The following is an 18,871-nucleotide window of genomic DNA, read 5'->3' on the forward strand; positions in this document are numbered from 1 at the left end:
TCCATGAACTCGGAGACATTCTCATCATGGAAGACATTCCATATTATGCGGTATACTATATATTATTATATTATACTATATATTAGTTGAGTTGTTCGTCCATCCTTGACGTCGATGAGGACCTCGACACCATTATGATGGTGTCGAGACTAGCGCGTGATTTGGATTTAAGTGAGGGAGAGTTGCATAGCGTCAGCCTCACTCTCTCTTCCCAATTCCCATCTGGATCCAGTGGCAAGACAAGAGTCGAGACAGCCGGAGATGGGACTAGGCGCAATGGATGACCAGGACTTCTTCTGTGTCTTGTCCTGCTCTACACGTTCCACGACGCTCGCAGAGACCGCCTTCTTGACCGTTGGACCTTCTGCTGGTCTCGTCCGCTCAGTCCGCCGGAGTCTGTCTTCACATGCTGGGATAGACAACTCCCTATCTCACCGAGGGTTTGAGACCCGTCGGCTACCCTCACCTGGTTTAGCCGGCTTGTCGAAGCCGTTGCCCGGGGTGTGGCCGCTGTCGCATGCAAACAGCTACGGGGGAACCACAGGTGAGAGCTGAGTGCCAGGTGGGGACCAAAAGTGGACTAACCACCTTGAAAAGGACGCGACATGTTCCCCCACCAGAGGTGCTACCCCTCCCTGACACTCCATATATATAATATACTATATATTATGTTATCTGGTATACTATATATCATATGGTAAATGTGGTATTATGGTCATAGTAAAATGAACCTCTGGGCTGTACACAGTAACATGTACAGTAAGCACTTTGATAATAACTTTACTCCAAACTTTGAACTTCGAAATACAAGCTCCATCGTTCGGGACCCCACCATCCCAGACATGCCCTCTTCCCAACGCTGTCTCGTCACCTCAGGGTTCAGCAACAGCTTCCTCCTCACTGCCACCAGGTTCTTGAACCCACCTGAAAAATCCTGAAGCATGTAATTTCTCTGCAAAAATTTCTACTATTGTTGTTATGTTATCATTTGCTTACTAACTCATGTAAATTATGTATATGTTAGTTGAAGTGTATCCCCACAATCCAGGCCACGCCTCTTTCACTACAATCCTTAGAAGCCTGAAGACTCACACTCAATGTTTTAGGAACAGCTTCTCTCCCACTGCTGTTTGATTTCTGAACGGTCCATGAACACTACCACACTAGTGAGATTAGATTAGATTAGATTATGAGGACACGCAGTCCTCTTTTATTGCCATTTAGTAATGCATGCATTAAGAAATGATGCAATATTCCTCCAGTGTGATATCACAGAAACACAGGACAAACCAAGACTGAAAAACTAACAAAACCACATAATTATAACATAGAGTTGCAACAGTGCAACAATACCATAACTTGATGAAGAACAGGCCAGGATCACAGTAAAAAAGTTCAAAGTCTCTCGAATGTCCCACATCTCACGCAGATGGGAGAAGGAAGAAAACTCTCCCTGCCATGCACGACCACAGTCCGACTCTGAGTCATCCGAAAACTTCGAACCTCCGACCAGCCCTCCGACACTGAGTACCGAGCACCACCTCTGCTGAGTGCTTCGACCTCAGCCCCGGCCACCAGCAGTAGGCAAAGCCGAAGATCTGGGGCCTTTCCTCCGGAGATTCTCGATCGCACAGTAGCAGCGGCAGCGAACCAGGCATTTCAGAAATTTCTCCAGATGTTCTTCTGCTTCTCACGTCTGTCTCCATCAAATCAGAATTGTGCACAGTGCCCTATTTAACAAATACGATATCATTCCACCGGAGAGCTGTGCGCGCTGCGTCGCGCCACCATCTTCTCCTCCTCCTCCTAGTTTGCTCTCTTTTTGCACTTGTTTCTTATCTTTATATATTTCTGATTGTAATCTATAGATTTTTTAAATGTTTTGCACTGTACTACTGCCACAAGACAAACATGTCAGCAATAATAAAACTGATTCTGATCAATGTTTGATATATTTGTAACGTACTATGGTGCTGGTGGAAAAATGTAATTTCCAAGGCATTATATCCTGAATATGTTTACCCAGAGTGACGAAGTAGAGCTACGTCTCTACCAAAGGAGGTGTGAGGCGCTCTTTCCCTCCGCTAGCCTCAGGTCACTCTTGGACAAGGTGTAGCATCTGCTTAGCCCCCAATCAGGGTCACGTGAAGTTATGGGAGCGGGTGGTGGATGGTCGTATGAGCAGCCGGTGCAGATCACAAGTCCTGGTTATGTGACCACTGACACCAGGCAGACAATCTCTGAAGGGTATTGATAATGACCGGGGTCACTCATCATGAAATGACAATTCATCTCCAAAGACGCTGCCTGACCTGCTGAGTTGCTCCAGCATTGTGTGTGTGTGTTGCTTAGGGCTTCCAGCATCTGCAGAATGTCTTGTGTTTGTACTTTATGTCTTAATTCATGTTTCTTGATGTACATGTAGACTTGTGCAGATGTCCATGAACCTGGCTCAAAGTTACCAATCCTCAAAGGGTATGGGGAGAAGGCAGGGGAGTGGGGGTGACTGGAAGAATTGGATCAGCCCATGACTGAATGGCGAAGCAGACTCGATGGGCCGAATGGCCTACTTCTGCTCCTATATTTTATGGTCTTAAGGGAGCCCCCGTTCCTGAAATTTACAATTACTGTCGGCATACTGAAATACTGAATATTGATCCGACCACTTCCCTTTAAGGATTTTACCATTTTATCAGAAATGGATTATTCATATTTTCATTATATGTAGAAATACATTGAAAAATTAGTTCGCATAAAATATATTAAGATGTGGTATTACACACTTTCACATTCCGTTCTCGCTGGTTTGTATTCGGTTTTGCAAAACCGAGAGGTTTTCAGGAGCATTAGGAGGGTGTTCTCCCCTCCCAGCTCATCGGTGGACGAGCCTGGTTTGGACATTCTCATTGGGAGTGTAGGGGGAGGCAGGATCCATGGATGGATGAAGGGGCCATCATCTTGCGGCAGAACCCATACGTTTTACAGCAACGTCGTTTAATAGGAGTTTACTCCCAGATTTGTTCACTGCATGGGGTTGAAAGGTAGGATTTGTGGCGGCGTGTAAAGGATTAAAGTTTATCCCCACCCACGTTCTGTTTCTCGCAGGATGGTTGGGCCGTCTCAGGTCAGAGGTCGAACGCGTGGGTCCCAGGCGGATCACGTGGGCTGGTGACGCGCGTCCTGGAAGCAGTGGGACGGACGGACCGACCGAGCGGCCGGGAGATGCGCGGCTTCGAGAGCCCGCCCGAGTTCGAGGCCTGTCCGCATGTGGCGCCCCGGGGCATCCGCGACCCCTCCTCGGAGCTGTGGCTGATCAAAGCGCCCGCCGACTTCGAGCCTCGTAGGTCAGTGAGGACCGTCCCCGACCCCCCACCCCCGGTCCCCTCCTCCACTCCCCACCCCCCACCCCCGGTCCCCTCCTCCACTCCCCACCCCCCACCCCCGGTCCCCTCCTCCACTCCCCACCCCCCACCCCCGGTCCCCTCCTCCACTCCCCACCCCCCACCCCCGGTCCCCTCCTCCACTCCCCACCCCCCACCCCCGGTCCCCTCCTCCTCCTTCTCTCCCCCACCCCCTCCCCCATTCCCTCAGTGAACCCGCCCTCTCCCCCCCACCCCGGTCCCCTCCTCCTCCTTCTCTCCCCCACCCCCTCCCCCATTCCCTCAGTGAACCCGCCCTCTCCCCCCCACCCCGGTCCCCTCCTCCTCCTTCTCTCCCCTCCTCCACTCCCCCGCCCACCCCCGGTCCCTCAGTGAACCCGCCCTCTCTCCTCCTCCCCCCAGTCCCTTCCTCCTCTCCCCCCCCACCCCCGGTCCCCTCCTCCACTCCCCACCCCCCACCCCCGGTCCCTCAGTGAACCCGCCCTCTCTCCTCCTCCCCCCAGTCCCTTCCTCCTCTCCCCCCCCAACCCCCGGTCCCCCCCTCCACTCCCCCCCCACCCCCGGTCCCCTCCTCCACTCCCCACCCCCCACCCCCGGTCCCTCAGTGAACCCGCCCTCTCTCCTCCTCCCCCCAGTCCCTTCCTCCTCTCCCCCCCCAACCCCCGGTCCCCCCCTCCACTCCCCCCCCACCCCCGGTCCCCTCCTCCACTCCCCACCCCCCACCCCCGGTCCCTCAGTGAACCCGCCCTCTCCCCCCCACCCCGGTCCCCTCCTCCTCCTTCTCTCCCCTCCTCCACTCCCCCGCCCACCCCCGGTCCCTCAGTGAACCCGCCCTCTCCCCCCCACCCCGGTCCCCTCCTCCTCCTTCTCTCCCCTCCTCCACTCCCCCGCCCACCCCCGGTCCCTCAGTGAACCCGCCCTCTCTCCTCCTCCCCCCAGTCCCTTCCTCCTCTCCCCCCCCAACCCCCGGTCCCCCCCTCCACTCCCCCCCACCCCGGTCCCTCAGTGAACCCGCCCTCTCTCCTCCTCCCCCCAGTCCCTTCCTCCTCTCCCCCCCCAACCCCCGGTCCCCCCCTCCACTCCCCCCCCACCCCCGGTCCCCTCCTCCACTCCCCACCCCCCACCCCCGGTCCCTCAGTGAACCCGCCCTCTCCCCCCCACCCCGGTCCCCTCCTCCTCCTTCTCTCCCCTCCTCCACTCCCCCGCCCACCCCCGGTCCCTCAGTGAACCCGCCCTCTCTCCTCCTCCCCCCAGTCCCTTCCTCCTCTCCCCCCCCACCCCCGGTCCCCTCCTCCACTCCCCACCCCCCACCCCCGGTCCCTCAGTGAACCCGCCCTCTCTCCTCCTCCCCCCAGTCCCTTCCTCCTCTCCCCCCCCAACCCCCGGTCCCCCCCTCCACTCCCCCCCCACCCCCGGTCCCCTCCTCCACCCCCCACCCCCGGTCCCTCAGTGAACCCGCCCTCTCTCCTCCTCCCCCCAGTCCCTTCCTCCTCTCCCCCCCCAACCCCCGGTCCCCCCCTCCACTCCCCCCCCACCCCCGGTCCCCTCCTCCACTCCCCACCCCCCACCCCCGGTCCCTCAGTGAACCCGCCCTCTCTCCTCCTCCCCCCAGTCCCTTCCTCCTCTCCCCCCCCAACCCCCGGTCCCCCCCTCCACTCCCCCCCACCCCCGGTCCCTCAGTGAACCCGCCCTCTCTCCTCCCCCCCCAGTCCCTTCCTCCTCTCCCCCCCCAACCCCGGTCCCCCCCTCCACTCCCCCCCACCCCCGGTCCCCTCCTCCACTCCCCACCCCCCACCCCCGGTCCCTCAGTGAACCCGCCCTCTCCCCCCCACCCCGGTCCCCTCCTCCTCCTTCTCTCCCCTCCTCCACTCCCCCGCCCACCCCCGGTCCCTCAGTGAACCCGCCCTCTCTCCTCCTCCCCCCAGTCCCTTCCTCCTCTCCCCCCCCAACCCCCGGTCCCCCCCTCCACTCCCCCCCCACCCCCGGTACCCTCCTCCACTCCCCACCCCCCACCCCCGGTCCCTCAGTGAACCCGCCCTCTCTCCTCCTCCCCCCAGTCCCTTCCTCCTCTCCCCCCCCAACCCCCGGTCCCCCCCTCCACTCCCCCCCCACCCCCGGTCCCCTCCTCCACTCCCCACCCCCCACCCCCGGTCCCTCAGTGAACCCGCCCTCTCTCCTCCTCCCCCCAGTCCCTTCCTCCTCTCCCCCCCCAACCCCCGGTCCCCCCCTCCACTCCCCCCCACCCCCGGTCCCTCAGTGAACCCGCCCTCTCTCCTCCTCCCCCCAGTCCCTTCCTCCTCTCCCCCCCCAACCCCCGGTCCCCCCCTCCACTCCCCCCCCACCCCCGGTCCCCTCCTCCACTCCCCACCCCCCACCCCCGGTCCCTCAGTGAACCCGCCCTCTCTCCTCCCCCCCCCCAGTCCCTTCGTCCTCTCCTCTCCCCCCCCATCCCCGGTCCCCTCCTCCACTCCCCACCCCCCACCCCCGGTCCCTCAGTGAACCCGCCCTCTCTCCTCCTCCCCCCAGTCCCTTCCTCCTCTCCCCCCCCAACCCCCGGTCCCCCCCTCCACTCCCCCCCCACCCCCGGTCCCCTCCTCCACTCCCCACCCCCCACCCCCGGTCCCTCAGTGAACCCGCCCTCTCTCCTCCCCCCCCCAGTCCCTTCGTCCTCTCCTCTCCCCCCCATCCCCGGTCCCCTCCTCCACTCCCCACCCCCCACCCCCGGTCCCTCAGTGAACCCGCCCTCTCTCCTCCTCCCCCCAGTCCCTTCCTCCTCTCCCCCCCAACCCCCGGTCCCCCCCTCCACTCCCCCCCACCCCCGGTCCCCTCCTCCACTCCCCACCCCCCACCCCCGGTCCCTCAGTGAACCCGCCCTCTCCCCCCCACCCCGGTCCCCCCCTCCTCCTTCTCTCCCCTCCTCCACTCCCCCGCCCACCCCCGGTCCCTCAGTGAACCCGCCCTCTCTCCTCCTCCCCCCAGTCCCTTCCTCCTCTCCCCCCCCAACCCCCGGTCCCCCCCCTCCACTCCCCCCCCACCCCCGGTCCCCTCCTCCACTCCCCACCCCCCACCCCCGGTCCCTCAGTGAACCCGCCCTCTCTCCTCCCCCCCCCCAGTCCCTTCGTCCTCTCCTCTCCCCCCCATCCCCGGTCCCCTCCTCCACTCCCCACCCCCCACCCCCGGTCCCTCAGTGAACCCGCCCTCTCTCCTCCTCCCCCCAGTCCCTTCCTCCTCTCCCCCCCCAACCCCCGGTCCCCCCCTCCACTCCCCCCCCACCCCCGGTCCCTCAGTGAACCCGCCCTCTCTCCTCCTCCCCCCAGTCCCTTCCTCCTCTCCCCGCCCAACCCCCGGTCCCCCCCTCCACTCCCCCCCCACCCCCGGTCCCCTCCTCCACTCCCCACCCCCCACCCCCGGTCCCTCAGTGAACCCGCCCTCTCTCCTCCCCCCCCCAGTCCCTTCGTCCTCTCCTCTCCCCCCCATCCCCGGTCCCCTCCTCCACTCCCCACCCCCCACCCCCGGTCCCTCAGTGAACCCGCCCTCTCTCCTCCTCCCCCCAGTCCCTTCCTCCTCTCCCCCCCCAACCCCCGGTCCCCCCCTCCACTCCCCCCCCACCCCCGGTCCCCTCCTCCACTCCCCACCCCCCACCCCCGGTCCCTCAGTGAACCCGCCCTCTCTCCTCCCCCCCCCCAGTCCCTTCCTCCTCTCCCCCCCCAACCCCCGGTCCCCCCCTCCACTCCCCCCCCACCCCCGGTCCCCTCCTCCACTCCCCACCCCCCACCCCCGGTCCCTCAGTGAACCCGCCCTCTCTCCTCCCCCCCCCAGTCCCTTCGTCCTCTCCTCTCCCCCCCATCCCCGGTCCCCTCCTCCACTCCCCACCCCCCACCCCCGGTCCCTCAGTGAACCCGCCCTCTCTCCTCCTCCCCCCAGTCCCTTCCTCCTCTCCCCCCCCAACCCCTGGTCCCCCCCTCCACTCCCCCCCCACCCCCGGTCCCCTCCTCCACTCCCCACCCCCCACCCCCGGTCCCTCAGTGAACCCGCCCTCTCTCCTCCCCCCCCAGTCCCTTCCTCCCCTCCTCCTCTCCCCCCCACCCCCGGTCCCCTCCTCCACTCCCCACCCCCCACCCCCGGTCCCCTCCTCCTCCTTCTCTCCCCCATTCCCTCAGTGAACCCGCCCTCTCCCCCCCACCCCGGTCCCCTCCTCCTCCTTCTCTCCCCTCCTCCACTCCCCCCCCCCACCCCCGGTCCCTCAGTGAACCCGCCCTCTCTCCTCCCCCCCCCCCCAGTCCCTTCGTCCTCTCCTCTCCCCCCCAACCCCCGGTCCCCCCCTCCACTCCCCCCACCCCCGGTCCCTCAGTGAACCCGCCCTCTCTCCTCCCCCCCCCAGTCCCTTCGTCCTCTCCTCTCCCCCCCATCCCCGGTCCCCTCCTCCACTCCCCCCCCAACCCCCGGTCCCCCCCTCCACTCCCCCCCCACCCCCGGTCCCTCAGTGAACCCGCCCTCTCTCCTCCCCCCCCAGTCCCTTCGTCCTCTCCTCTCCCCCCCAACCCCCGGTCCCCCCCTCCACTCCCCCCCACCCCCGGTCCCTCAGTGAACCCGCCCTCTCTCCTCCCCCCCCAGTCCCTTCGTCCTCTCCTCTCCCCCCCATCCCCGGTCCCCTCCTCCACTCCCCCCCCAACCCCCGGTCCCCCCCTCCACTCCCCCCCACCCCCGGTCCCTCAGTGAACCCGCCCTCTCTCCTCCTCCCCCCAGTCCCTTCCTCCTCTCCCCCCCCAACCCCCGGTCCCCTCCTCCTCTCCCCACTCCCCACCCCCTTCCTCCCCTTCTCCTCTCCCCACCCCCTTCCTCCCCTCCACTCCTCACCCCCCACCCCCGGTCCCCTCCTCTCTTCCCCCCCCACCCCCGGTCCCCTTCTCCTCTCTTCCCCCCCCCCCACCCCCGGCCCCCTCCTCCACTCCCCCCCCCACCCTCGGTCCCCTCAGTGAACCCGCCCTCTCCCCTCCCCCCCCCCAGTCCCTTCCTCCTTTCCTTTCTCCCCCCCCCCACCCCTGGTCCCTCAGTGAACCCGCCCTCTCCCCTCCTCCCCAGTCCCTTCTTCCTCTCCTCCACTCTCCACCACCCCCGGTCCCCTCCCCACCCCCCACCCCCGGTCCCCTCCTCCTCCTTCTCTCCCCCACCCCCTCCCCCATTCCCTCAGTGAACCCGCCCTCTCCCCCCCACCCCGGTCCCCTCCTCCTCCTTCTCTCCCCTCCTCCACTCCCCCCCCCACCCCCGGTCCCTCAGTGAACCCGCCCTCTCTCCTCCCCCCCCCAGTCCCTTCGTCCTCTCCTCTCCCCCCCAACCCCCGGTCCCCCCCTCCACTCCCCCCACCCCCGGTCCCTCAGTGAACCCGCCCTCTCTCCTCCCCCCCCCAGTCCCTTCGTCCTCTCCTCTCCCCCCCATCCCCGGTCCCCTCCTCCACTCCCCCCCCAACCCCCGGTCCCCCCTCCACTCCCCCCCACCCCCGGTCCCTCAGTGAACCCGCCCTCTCTCCTCCTCCCCCCAGTCCCTTCCTCCTCTCCCCCCCCAACCCCCGGTCCCCTCCTCCTCTCCCCACTCCCCACCCCTCCCCCTTCTCCCTTCTCCTCTCCCCACCCCCTCCTCCCCTCCACTCCTCACCCCCCACCCCCGGTCCCCTCCTCTCTTCCCCCCCACCCCCGGCCCCCTCCTCCACTCCCCCCCCCCCACCCTCGGTCCCCTCAGTGAACCCGCCCTCTCCCCTCCCCCCCCAGTCCCTTCCTCCTTTCCTTTCTCCCCCCCCCCACCCCTGGTCCCTCAGTGAACCCGCCCTCTCCCCTCCTCCCCAGTCCCTTCTTCCTCTCCTCCACTCTCCACCACCCCCGGTCCCCTCCCCACCCCCCACCCCCGGTCCTCTCCTCCCCTCCTCCACTCCCCACCCCCGGTCCCCTCCTCCACTCCCCCCCCCACCCCCGGTCCCCTTCTCCTCTCTTCCCCCCCCCCACCCCCAGTCCCTCAGTGAACCCACCCTCTCCCCTCCCCCCGCAGTCCCTTCCTCCTCTCCACTCTCCCCCACCCCTGGTCCCCTCCTCCACTCTCCCCCACCCCTGGTCCCCTCCTCCAGTCCCCCTCACCCCCGGTCCCCTCCTCCACTCCCCACCCCCGGTCCCCTCCTCCACTCCCCCCCCCCCCTCCGGTCCCCTCCTCCTCTCTTCCCCCCCCCTCCCCATTCCCCGTCTCCTCCTCCTCTCCCCGTGCCTGGTCCATGAAATATCGTTATCTTTCTCCTCCGCCCTGGTCAGCCCCCTGCCCTGTTCCGCAGTCGCTCGTTCCCTCGTGTCGCTCCTGGGCACTGGCTGTCTTTTCAACTGCTGGGACCAGTTATTCAATTGTGTACGGCATCGCGCTTCGGGGCGAGCGTCTCCCCCTTTCTCTGTCAAAGCCTGGTTGGACCACTCACTTCTGGTCACCTCATTACAGGAAGGATGTGGAAGCTTTAGACAGGGTGCAGAGGAGACTGACCAGGATTCTGCCTGGATTGAAGAGCACGTCGTATGAGGGAAGGTTGAGCAAGCGCAGGCACAAAGGAAGATGAGATGTGACTTGATGGAGGTGTACAAGGTGATGAGAGGCACAGATCGAGTAGACAGGCTTTTTCCCCGGGGTTGAAATGGTAATGCAAGCTGGCAGAATTTTAAGGTGATTTGAGGGAAGTATAGGGCAGGATGTTAAGAGATACGTTTTCACACAGGGTAGTGAGTACGTGGAACACCCTGCCGGGTGCTGGTACAGGCAAATACATTAGGAATATAAAAATGCAGCGTTATGTGAGAGAGAGGAGTGTTAAATTGATCTTGGAGTAGGTTACAGGGTCAGCACAACATAGTGGGCTGAAGGGCCTGTACTGTTGTGTTTGTCACTTTACCGAGACTGCTGTGGACCCCAACGATGTCGAGGCTGGATCTTGCTGGCAGGCAGCCTGCAGTTTTAATATGGGTAATAAAAACATTGAGTTGAAAGCATGTGTATTTTCAAACTTTGGGCTTGTTTGGACGCAGCTGAGTAGGTACAACTGGCAGAGTCACAGCACCAGCAACCAGGCTTAGTCCTGTCCTTAGGTGCTGTCTGTGTGGAGTTTGCAGGATCTGTGTGTGTGTGTGGGTTTCCCCTTAGCGTTCTGGTTCCTTCCCACATCTGAAACATGCAGATTTGCAGTGTGTGCTGGCGGGGAATTGCTGGCAATGGGCAGAGGTCCCCCCACTCCCCAGAAAGGAGATTCTGTAAAGCAGCGGTTCCCGACATGTTTTATGCTATGGACCAATATCCACAGGATCCATGGACCCAGGTTGGGGCTCCTTCTGTGAGGATTACGGTGCTTAGTACAGACCTGGAGCTAAATGGCCTGTTTCTGCATTGCAGTTGTAAGGATTGTGGGGCATTGAGAGTTCCAGTATTGTGCAAAGGCCTAGACACAGAGATATAACTAGGGTGCCTAAGACTTTTGCACAGTACTGTAGTAATTTTATGTATTGCACTGTACTGCGGCAACAAAAACAAATTTCATGATGTATGTGAGTGATGATAACCTGATTCTGATCTGAGTCTCTATTGTGGACTGAGAGTGGGAAGGGGGCAGGGAGAGGGGAATCATGGTTGGGAAAGAGAGGAGGGAGAGGGAAGCACCAGAGAGACATTGTGTAATGATCAATAAACCAATTGTTTGGAATCAAATGACCTTCCCTGGTGTCTCAGGGCTGGGTGTGTCTTCAAACGCACCAACCCACACCCCCGCCGACCCTGGCACTCGTCCTCTGCCACCTGTCCCACACCCCTCCACCCTCGCCATTCCCAACATCCTTTGCTGCCATCAGATTTACAAACTCGCTCTCCACTCCACGTTGACAAATACTGCACTGTGCAAAAGTCTTAGGCACTCTAGATATGTAAATGTGTCTGAGACTTTTGCACAGTGAGTGTTGAATCTGTGTATAATTAAGGCAGAGATAGAAAAGTTAATGATTGGGTGTGAGGCTGGTTAAAAGGTTATGAGTAGAAAGCTGGAGAATTGACTTTTTTAATTAGGCAGTGATCTGGCGATAGAGAAAATTCAATGGGTTGAATGGCCTGATATTGCTCCTATATCTGATGGTCTGTCTAACTAAAGAGAAGTTTGTTGTTGTGGTTTTCTGTTTCAGTTTCTCTGGGAAGAAGGTGCCGTTGGTTGGTTTCCAATCACTCAGGTCTAAGATCTGCGAGGACAAAGTTTACAACGTGTTCGCCACAACGGGAGGCACGGACGACGTCTGCCTGGTCCTCCCCTCGGAAGCAGGGGCCGAGACAGAGCGCTGCCCCGAGTTTGCCGGGTGCATCACCATCGACGAGAACTGGGAGGAGGCAGCCAGCGGTTCCGAGCCGAGCTGCATCCCCAGCAGCCCCGCTCCCGGCATCCCGCCGGGCCTGAAGCTGCGGTTCCAGCCCTTTGGGGTGGGCCCGCCCGGGTGGGTGCCCAGGCAGCGGCAGCTGGTGCCCAAGCGCAGGAAGAAGAGGGCGAGGGAGGAGCCGGCCAGCAGCGGGCTCGGAACCGGCTGCCAAGCCACGGATTCGGAAACTCTGTGCGACTCCGGGAAAAAGAGGAAGAAGAAGAAGCAGGAGGAGGCAGCCTTCCAGACGCCGGACGTGGAGACGGATTGCCAGCCGAGAAAGCGGAAGAGGTGCCCGGAGGAGAGCCTCGAGGTTGGGCCTGATGAATCAGAACACAGGCACAAGAAGAAGAAGAAAAAGAAGGATAAAAGATAAATGGTCAACTTGAGCCCCAGGTGATGGGCAATGCCCTGCCGGGGACGGGGCGTCCTGTGACAATTGGGTTGCGGAGGCACCGGTCCCGGGACGCTCTCCACCCAGCCCCTGGAAGAGCCTGTTTCCATCTTGCTTCAGTGCTCCCCTGTATCAGGTGGAGGGTGGCACCTCTGCCACCTGCTGGAGGAACACACCCTCAAGCTCAGTGTTAAATCCTCAGGTGTGAGCGTTCGTGGCCGGGCCGCTGCAGGAAATGATCGCCTTCTACTCCCCAGTGACTCCCACCAGCTGCATCAAGGGATTTCAGCACCTCTGACTGGACACTTCCTCAAACCGAGGGTTGTGTGCCAAGGTACAGAACAAGTGGAAAGGGCTGAATGGCCTCCTGGTCCGTAACTTGCTTGCCCAGGTTTGTGTATTGAAGGTGGCACGTCAGTGGAATCTCGCTGCATTGAGAGGATGCCTTGGAAGTTATCGATTGTGGGCGCCCTTGGCCAATTTCCTTCTGAGCCTGAGGTCACTGAAGAACATTGGCTTTAAAGGCTCCCTCCTTGCTCTTGGTCCTACATACAGAACTGTGCAAGACAGACGCGTGTATATACAGAGCTAGGTTGCCGAAGGATTTTGCACAGCACTGTAGTAATTTTGTTTATTGCACTATACTGATGCCATAAAAAAAACTTCATGACATAATGTGATTCTGATCTGGGTCTCTATTGTGGACTGAGAGTGGGAAGGGGGCAGGGAGAGGGGAATCATGGTTGGGAAAAGGGGAAGGGAGAGGGAAGCACCAGAGAGACATTCTGTAATGATCAATAAACCAATTGTTTGGAATTGAATGACGTTGCCTGGTGTCTCAGGGCTGGGTGTGTCTGCACCTGCCCCTGGCACTCCTCTGCCACCTGTCCCTCACCCCTCCAACAGCGCTGCACCCTCACCATTCCCAAAATCCTGTGCTGCCAGCAGATTTACAAACTCTCTCTCTCCACTCTGCATTGACAAATACAGTCCTGTGCAGAAGTCCTAAGGCACCCTGGCTATCTGTATGTGCCTCAGACTCTTGTAGAATGAGATTTGGAGAGGCACGATAGTGTGGTGGTTAGCACAACACTTTAACTGCAACCTGGGTGCAATTCCCAGTGCTGCCTGCGAGGTGTTTGTAGTTCAGGGTACAAAGGCGCACCGGACAGTAGATTGTAAATTGCCCTGTGATTAGTTTGGGGTGAAATTGGGATGCTGGGCAGCGTGCTTCAAAGGGCCGGAAGAGCCTATTCCCAGCTGTAGCTCGATAAATAAAACATCCTGTTCATTTGACCAGCAAAAAATGAAGAAGCAAATCTCTTAGCCCCACTCCTTTCCCCAAACCATTCAAATCTTTACTCTGTTTTGTTTAATGTTTGCAGATGATGAGAGCTCACAGCAGTTCTGTTTTGTTTCCTTCTCTGCCCTCCTACACAGGGTGGCTCAGACCACATCCCATTACACAGAACAGAATTTAAGCTGGAGCTTTGCTCTGTGTTCCTACTGTCGGTCCTGCGATGGGTGTGCCACCTGACTATTTAACCTGTGCTGGGACAGGAACTTCAACATATTTCTGGTTTATTACCTAACCCTGCTGTGAGAGTCTTTGACTGGATGGTAGGGATATGGAGGGCTATGGTCCCAGTGCAGGTCAATGGGAGTCAGCAGGTTAAATGTTTTCAGCATGGACTAGGTGGGCTGAAGGGCCTGTTTCTCTGTTGGACTTCTCTATGACTTTTTGACTGCAAAAGTGTGGAGGGAGCTTTGTGATGCCTCAGGGCCCACTTTGGGGCATTCCTGCTCAGGCCTCCATTTTGATAGCCTCCAAATATTACTGGAAACAGACTGTAATGTTGTCCACAGTGGCCAGAATTCTCCTGGAAGGCCTTGGGAAGCCTGACAACACCTACACTCCTCATCCAGAAAAACCCAGCCACAACTAAAAAGGTTAGAAGCTTGTAATGGCTTCCCTCACCAGCCCACAGTGTTCCCTGTAGTGAGGCAGTCTCGGGCCAGAGGGCACTGCCTCAGAATGAGACATCCTTTTACAACAGGGGTGAGGAATTTCTTATGCCAGAGGGTGGTGAATCTGTGGAATTCATTGCCACTGGGGAGGCTTTGGAGGATAAGTCATTGAGTGTATTTAGAGTGGAGATTGACAGGTTCTTGATTAGTCAGGGCATCAAAGGTTAAGGAGAGACGGCAGGAGAATGGCTTTAGGAGGGAAAATGAATCGGCCGTGATGGGATGGAGGAGCAGGCTCGATAGGCTGATCCTACTGCTGTGTCACATGGTCTGTGGTCACTCACTGTGAGTCCATGTCCACTCGATGTTCACGTGGTCCATGGTCACTCGCTGCTGGGGGCTTACCCAGTTTGTCCAAATCAATGAATGGGCTGATCAAATCAATTAATATTTAATTATCCTTCAAACAGCCGAACAAAAGTGTTCCTCTGTGGCCAGGGTGCAAAACGTACACAGCACATTCAAAATAGCGAGCAAATAAAAACAGTCACGCCAGAAAAACACACACATGGCCCGATACCCTGAGCGACAGTTCCTGACAATCCAGCCTGTCGTTCCACCAATCCAACACTGGATGGCAGCACTGACAGGGGAGGAGGACAAATGCTAGAGAGAGAAATAAGGCAAGTTTTGTTTGTCACTGACTTACAGTCCTGTGCAAAAGTCATAGGCACTTAAACATTCAGCCAGAGAGTGGCGAATCTGTGATATCCTTTGCCACAGGCAGCTGTGGAGGCCAAGACATTGGGGTATTTAGTGCAGAGGCTGATAGATTCCTGATGGTCAGGGCATGAAGGGATATGGGCAGAAGGCAGAAACTGGGGCTGAAAGGGAAAATAGATCGGTTATGTTGAAATGGCAGAGCAGACTTGATGGGCCAAATGACCTAATTCTGCCCCTATATGTAGATATATATATATATAGAGAGAGAGAGAGAGAGGTACAAAAAGAGCACACGTGCTAAGGTGCCTAAGACCTTTGCACAGTTCTGTGGTTATTTTATGTGTATTGTTCTGCTGACAAAAAAAATCATCACTCACATGTCATGAATAAACCCTCTGTTGTGGACTGAGAGTGGGAAGGGGGCAGGGAGTTGGGAAAAGAGGAAGGGAGCGGGAAGCACCAGAGAGACATTCTGTAATGATCAATAAACCAATTGTTTGGAATCAAATGACCCTGCCTGGTGTCTCAGGCTGGGTGTGTCTGCACCCATCCCTGGCACTCCTCTACCACCTGTCCCACACCCCTCCCATGGCACTCCACCCTCATCATTCCCAACTTCCTTTGCTCCCTCCAGATTTACAAACTTGCTCACTGCTCCACGTTGACAAGTACGGTACTGTGCAAGGAACCGGCCGGATTCGAACCCAGGACCATTTGAGGTGAACGGTCCGGGGTGTATACCACTACACCACTCTATATGTAGTGCATTTAAATGGAGTTACCCGTCTTCTTAAAAATGCTCCCTGGTCCTGAGACGGGACAAAATACTCATAGTAGTAGTCATAGTCATACTTTATTGATCCATACCTCAGCTCTGCAAGAACTGTACTGCAGCAAACATTCCCCCTTGGCCTTGCAAAGAAAATTAAAACCTTAAGACATAGGAGCGGAATTAGGTCATTCAGCCCATCGAGTGTGCTCCAGCATTCCATCATGGCTGATTTATTTTCCCTCTCAACCCCACTCTCCTGCCTCCTCCCTGTAACCTTTGACATTTGGAACAGAAGTGGTGGAAGCAGGTACAAAGACCTTTAAGACATAAAAACAGAATTAGGCCATTCAGCCCATCAAGTCTGGTCCACAGTTCCATCATGGCTGATCTATTATTCCACCCCCCCAACCCTATTCTCCCTGTAACCTTTGACACCTTTACTAATTAAGTACCTACCAACTTTCGGTTGAAATATACCCAATAACTTGGCCTCCACAATGAATTCCACAGATTCACCACCCTCCTCATCACAGTTCTAAAGGGACGGCATTCTCAGATTTAAAGGCAGCCCCCGAGTCCTTGCCTTGCATCCTACAAATAGTTAACAGGCAAACAATATAGTTCGAAGGCCACCGGGGAAGCCAGAGGTTTGCCTGTGGTAAGGCCACAAATCACTGCAGGTCCAGAAGCCAGTGCCAGCCGGATGGAAGTCTACAAGTCACCGGAATGCCGGAAGGCAGTGCCTGCTGGATGGAAGTATGTGGATAGGCCGAAACGGGCTTGATTTGCTGGTCGTTGTGTCCTGTGTTGTTCCGTCAAGCATTGTGTGCTTGCTGAATTGACGCCTTGTGGATCCCTCGGTTGTGTCGGCTGTTAACACAAATGACGCATTCCTCTGTACGTTTCGATGTGATCAGTGAGTCTGAATCAGAATAACATCTGGGGAGAGATCAGCGAAGCCGGCAATACATTTAGCACCCGTGGAGGCGGTCAGGAGTTCTGAGTTACCTACAAGCTAAAGTGGGGTTCTGAGCAATCGGATATAAACACTTGTGAGGATTGGGAGTGATACTGAACGTCAGAGGGAGTGTGGGATCTGGTGATTTTTCCAGTCCCAGGTTCTTTTCGGAGTGAAAACATGTTGCTTCATGATTGCTCGTTTGAAGTTCAAACAAAGGAACAGAGAAAGAGCACGAGAAACCAAGACAACGACAGCAAACTTTGCACTTTTATACTTGAGATAATGGAAGATCCTGAGGACAACAAGGGCCAATTAAAAGACATACAGTCACGGCATGTGTGTCATGTGCTAGCACCTAACCAATGAAAACTGTTATCTGACTGCTGTATGCTTTTCTGCCAGTAGGCGGGGACAAACACCACACATAGTAAAAAATAAACACGTTAAAAAAAGTTAGTGAACTGCAATTGCTTAAAAAAACATTAATTCAACTAATAATTATTGAAGCATATAAAACAACTGATTCCAACAGGGGGAACAGGTTACTGCGTGACAGCGGGAGATCTCGGTCGCCAGAGGGAGAAGGAAGCTGCATTATCAACTGAGAGATGAATACCACGTAGCAGCAGTTGTGTTTGAATCTTTACTCTGCGTTAGTGACCAGGAGATGAAAAGTTAATAAAAGGACAGGAGGTATATTGTTCAATATTTTAATCAGATAAACTCAAAGACACTCCAATTAATAATTTATTTACAAAGCTTGGTTTATCAACAAACTTCAGAGAAAAACTTTTCAATCAGTGCAATGTAAAACTGCTCTTTGTTTCAAACCATCAGCCGATAAGATCAAGTAACAAAACTTAAATAGTACTGGGGAAGTCCTGACCTGCCCCAGCTGGGGCACGGGTTCCCTCACACATTGGCACCCAGGGGAGCACTCCCAGTCCCCCTCATATTTCCCTGCGGTCCACTCCCTCTTGCATACACCCTCATCAAGTCCCCTCTGATCTCTTTCTACCTCCACCTGCACTAAGGGGCAATTTACAGCAATCATTCAGCTCCCCAGCTCCTCGATGGGATGCGGGAGGAACCCAGGGGACCTGGGAAATCCAGGCACCAGGAGGAGGTGGGAAAGTCCGTGCAGAATGCGGATCTCTGGGGGCCGCGGGGCAGCTTCACGACCAGCTGCCTAGCCGTGCCATCTGTGACTGCTCCCCACTACCTTTCCTAATGAACCGTAAACCAAGTCTAGCATCTAACTGATCCAGAGGAGGTGGGAGGGGAAACCCGGTTTGACCACTGGCTTTTCATTCATCCCTCTTCCGCCCTCCCTTCAGAGAAGCCCTCACAAGGCCTCCCATCGCCCCACGAGAGGAAGGATGTGGGTGCAGAAGAGGTTTACCAGGATGCTGCCTGGTTTAGAGGGCATGTGCTATCATGAGAGGCTGGGTAAACTTGGGTTGTTTTCTCTGCAGTGACGGTGGCTGAGGGGAGATCTGATAGAGGTTTATAAGATGATGAGAAGCATAGACAGAGTGGACAGAGAGTATCTGTTCCCCAGGGTTGAGATGTCTAATATCAGGGGCCATGCAATAAAAGGGGGGGGAGGGGAGTTTCAAGGGGTAAGTTTTTTACTCAGAGAGTGGTGGATGTGCTGCCTGGTATGGTGGTAGAGGCAAATACATTAGAGGCTTTTAAGAGTCGTTTGGATAGGCACATGGATGTGAGGAAGATGGAGGGATAGGGACATGTAGGTAGGAGTGATTAGCGTTTGGGTGTTTTTGATTTGCTTTTTAGCTGGTTCAGCACAACACTGCGGGCCAAATGGCCTGTTTCTGTGCTGTGTTCTTCGATGTTCTATGCCCAAAGGTAATTATAATACTTAACATTGGCAGGACTGAGATTCGTCAGTGTGTTCTCTCAGCAATGACTCATGGGAGATGTGTGCTCCCTGGCCAACAGCCCGAGTGTGTTCCCTCCGCAATGGCCTATGGGAGATGTGTGCTCCCTGGCCAACAGCCCGAGTGTGTTCCCTCCACAATGGCTCATGGGAGATGTGTGCTCCCTGGCCAACGGGGCACTCTCATCTCCAGGGAGGTGTAACCTGACTGGTGATGACGGGCAAGAAGCGATGGGGAATGGAAAGCCCAACGTGACTGTAACGACAACCAGATCACCACCCCGTTAGTAACTGGTCAAGGAATGGACACTAACCAGACATCGTGGGAGGACTCCTCCCTTCTTCAAACCGGGGGCCATGGC

The 18,871-nt window shown here is 57.5% G+C and overlaps 1 protein-coding gene across 1 annotated transcript; it reads left to right on the forward strand.

Annotated features, from left to right (window-relative positions):
- Nucleotides 1–26: 26 nt before the first annotated feature.
- polr1g (RNA polymerase I subunit G) lies at nt 27–17,057 on the forward strand. The gene is made up of 3 exons (XM_072271124.1): nt 27–50; nt 3,106–3,344; nt 11,567–17,057. The coding sequence occupies exons 1-3, from the start codon at nt 27–29 to the stop codon at nt 12,165–12,167; spliced, it is 864 nt and encodes a 287-aa protein (XP_072127225.1). The 3' UTR covers nt 12,168–17,057.
- The last annotated feature ends 1,814 nt before the right edge of the window (nt 17,058–18,871 follow it).

The sequence above is a fragment of the Mobula birostris genome, chromosome 10 (assembly GCF_030028105.1).
Source record: "Mobula birostris isolate sMobBir1 chromosome 10, sMobBir1.hap1, whole genome shotgun sequence".
NCBI classification, from domain to species: Eukaryota; Metazoa; Chordata; class Chondrichthyes; order Myliobatiformes; family Myliobatidae; genus Mobula; species Mobula birostris.

Coding starts and splice junctions, on each gene's coding strand:
- polr1g (XM_072271124.1), top strand. CDS start 27: ATGGAAGACATTCCATATTATGCG. Junction 51..3,105: donor AAGACATTCCATATTATGCG/GTATACTATATA, acceptor TGTTTCTCGCAG/GATGGTTGGGCCGTCTCAGG. Junction 3,345..11,566: donor GCCGACTTCGAGCCTCGTAG/GTCAGTGAGGAC, acceptor TTTCTGTTTCAG/TTTCTCTGGGAAGAAGGTGC.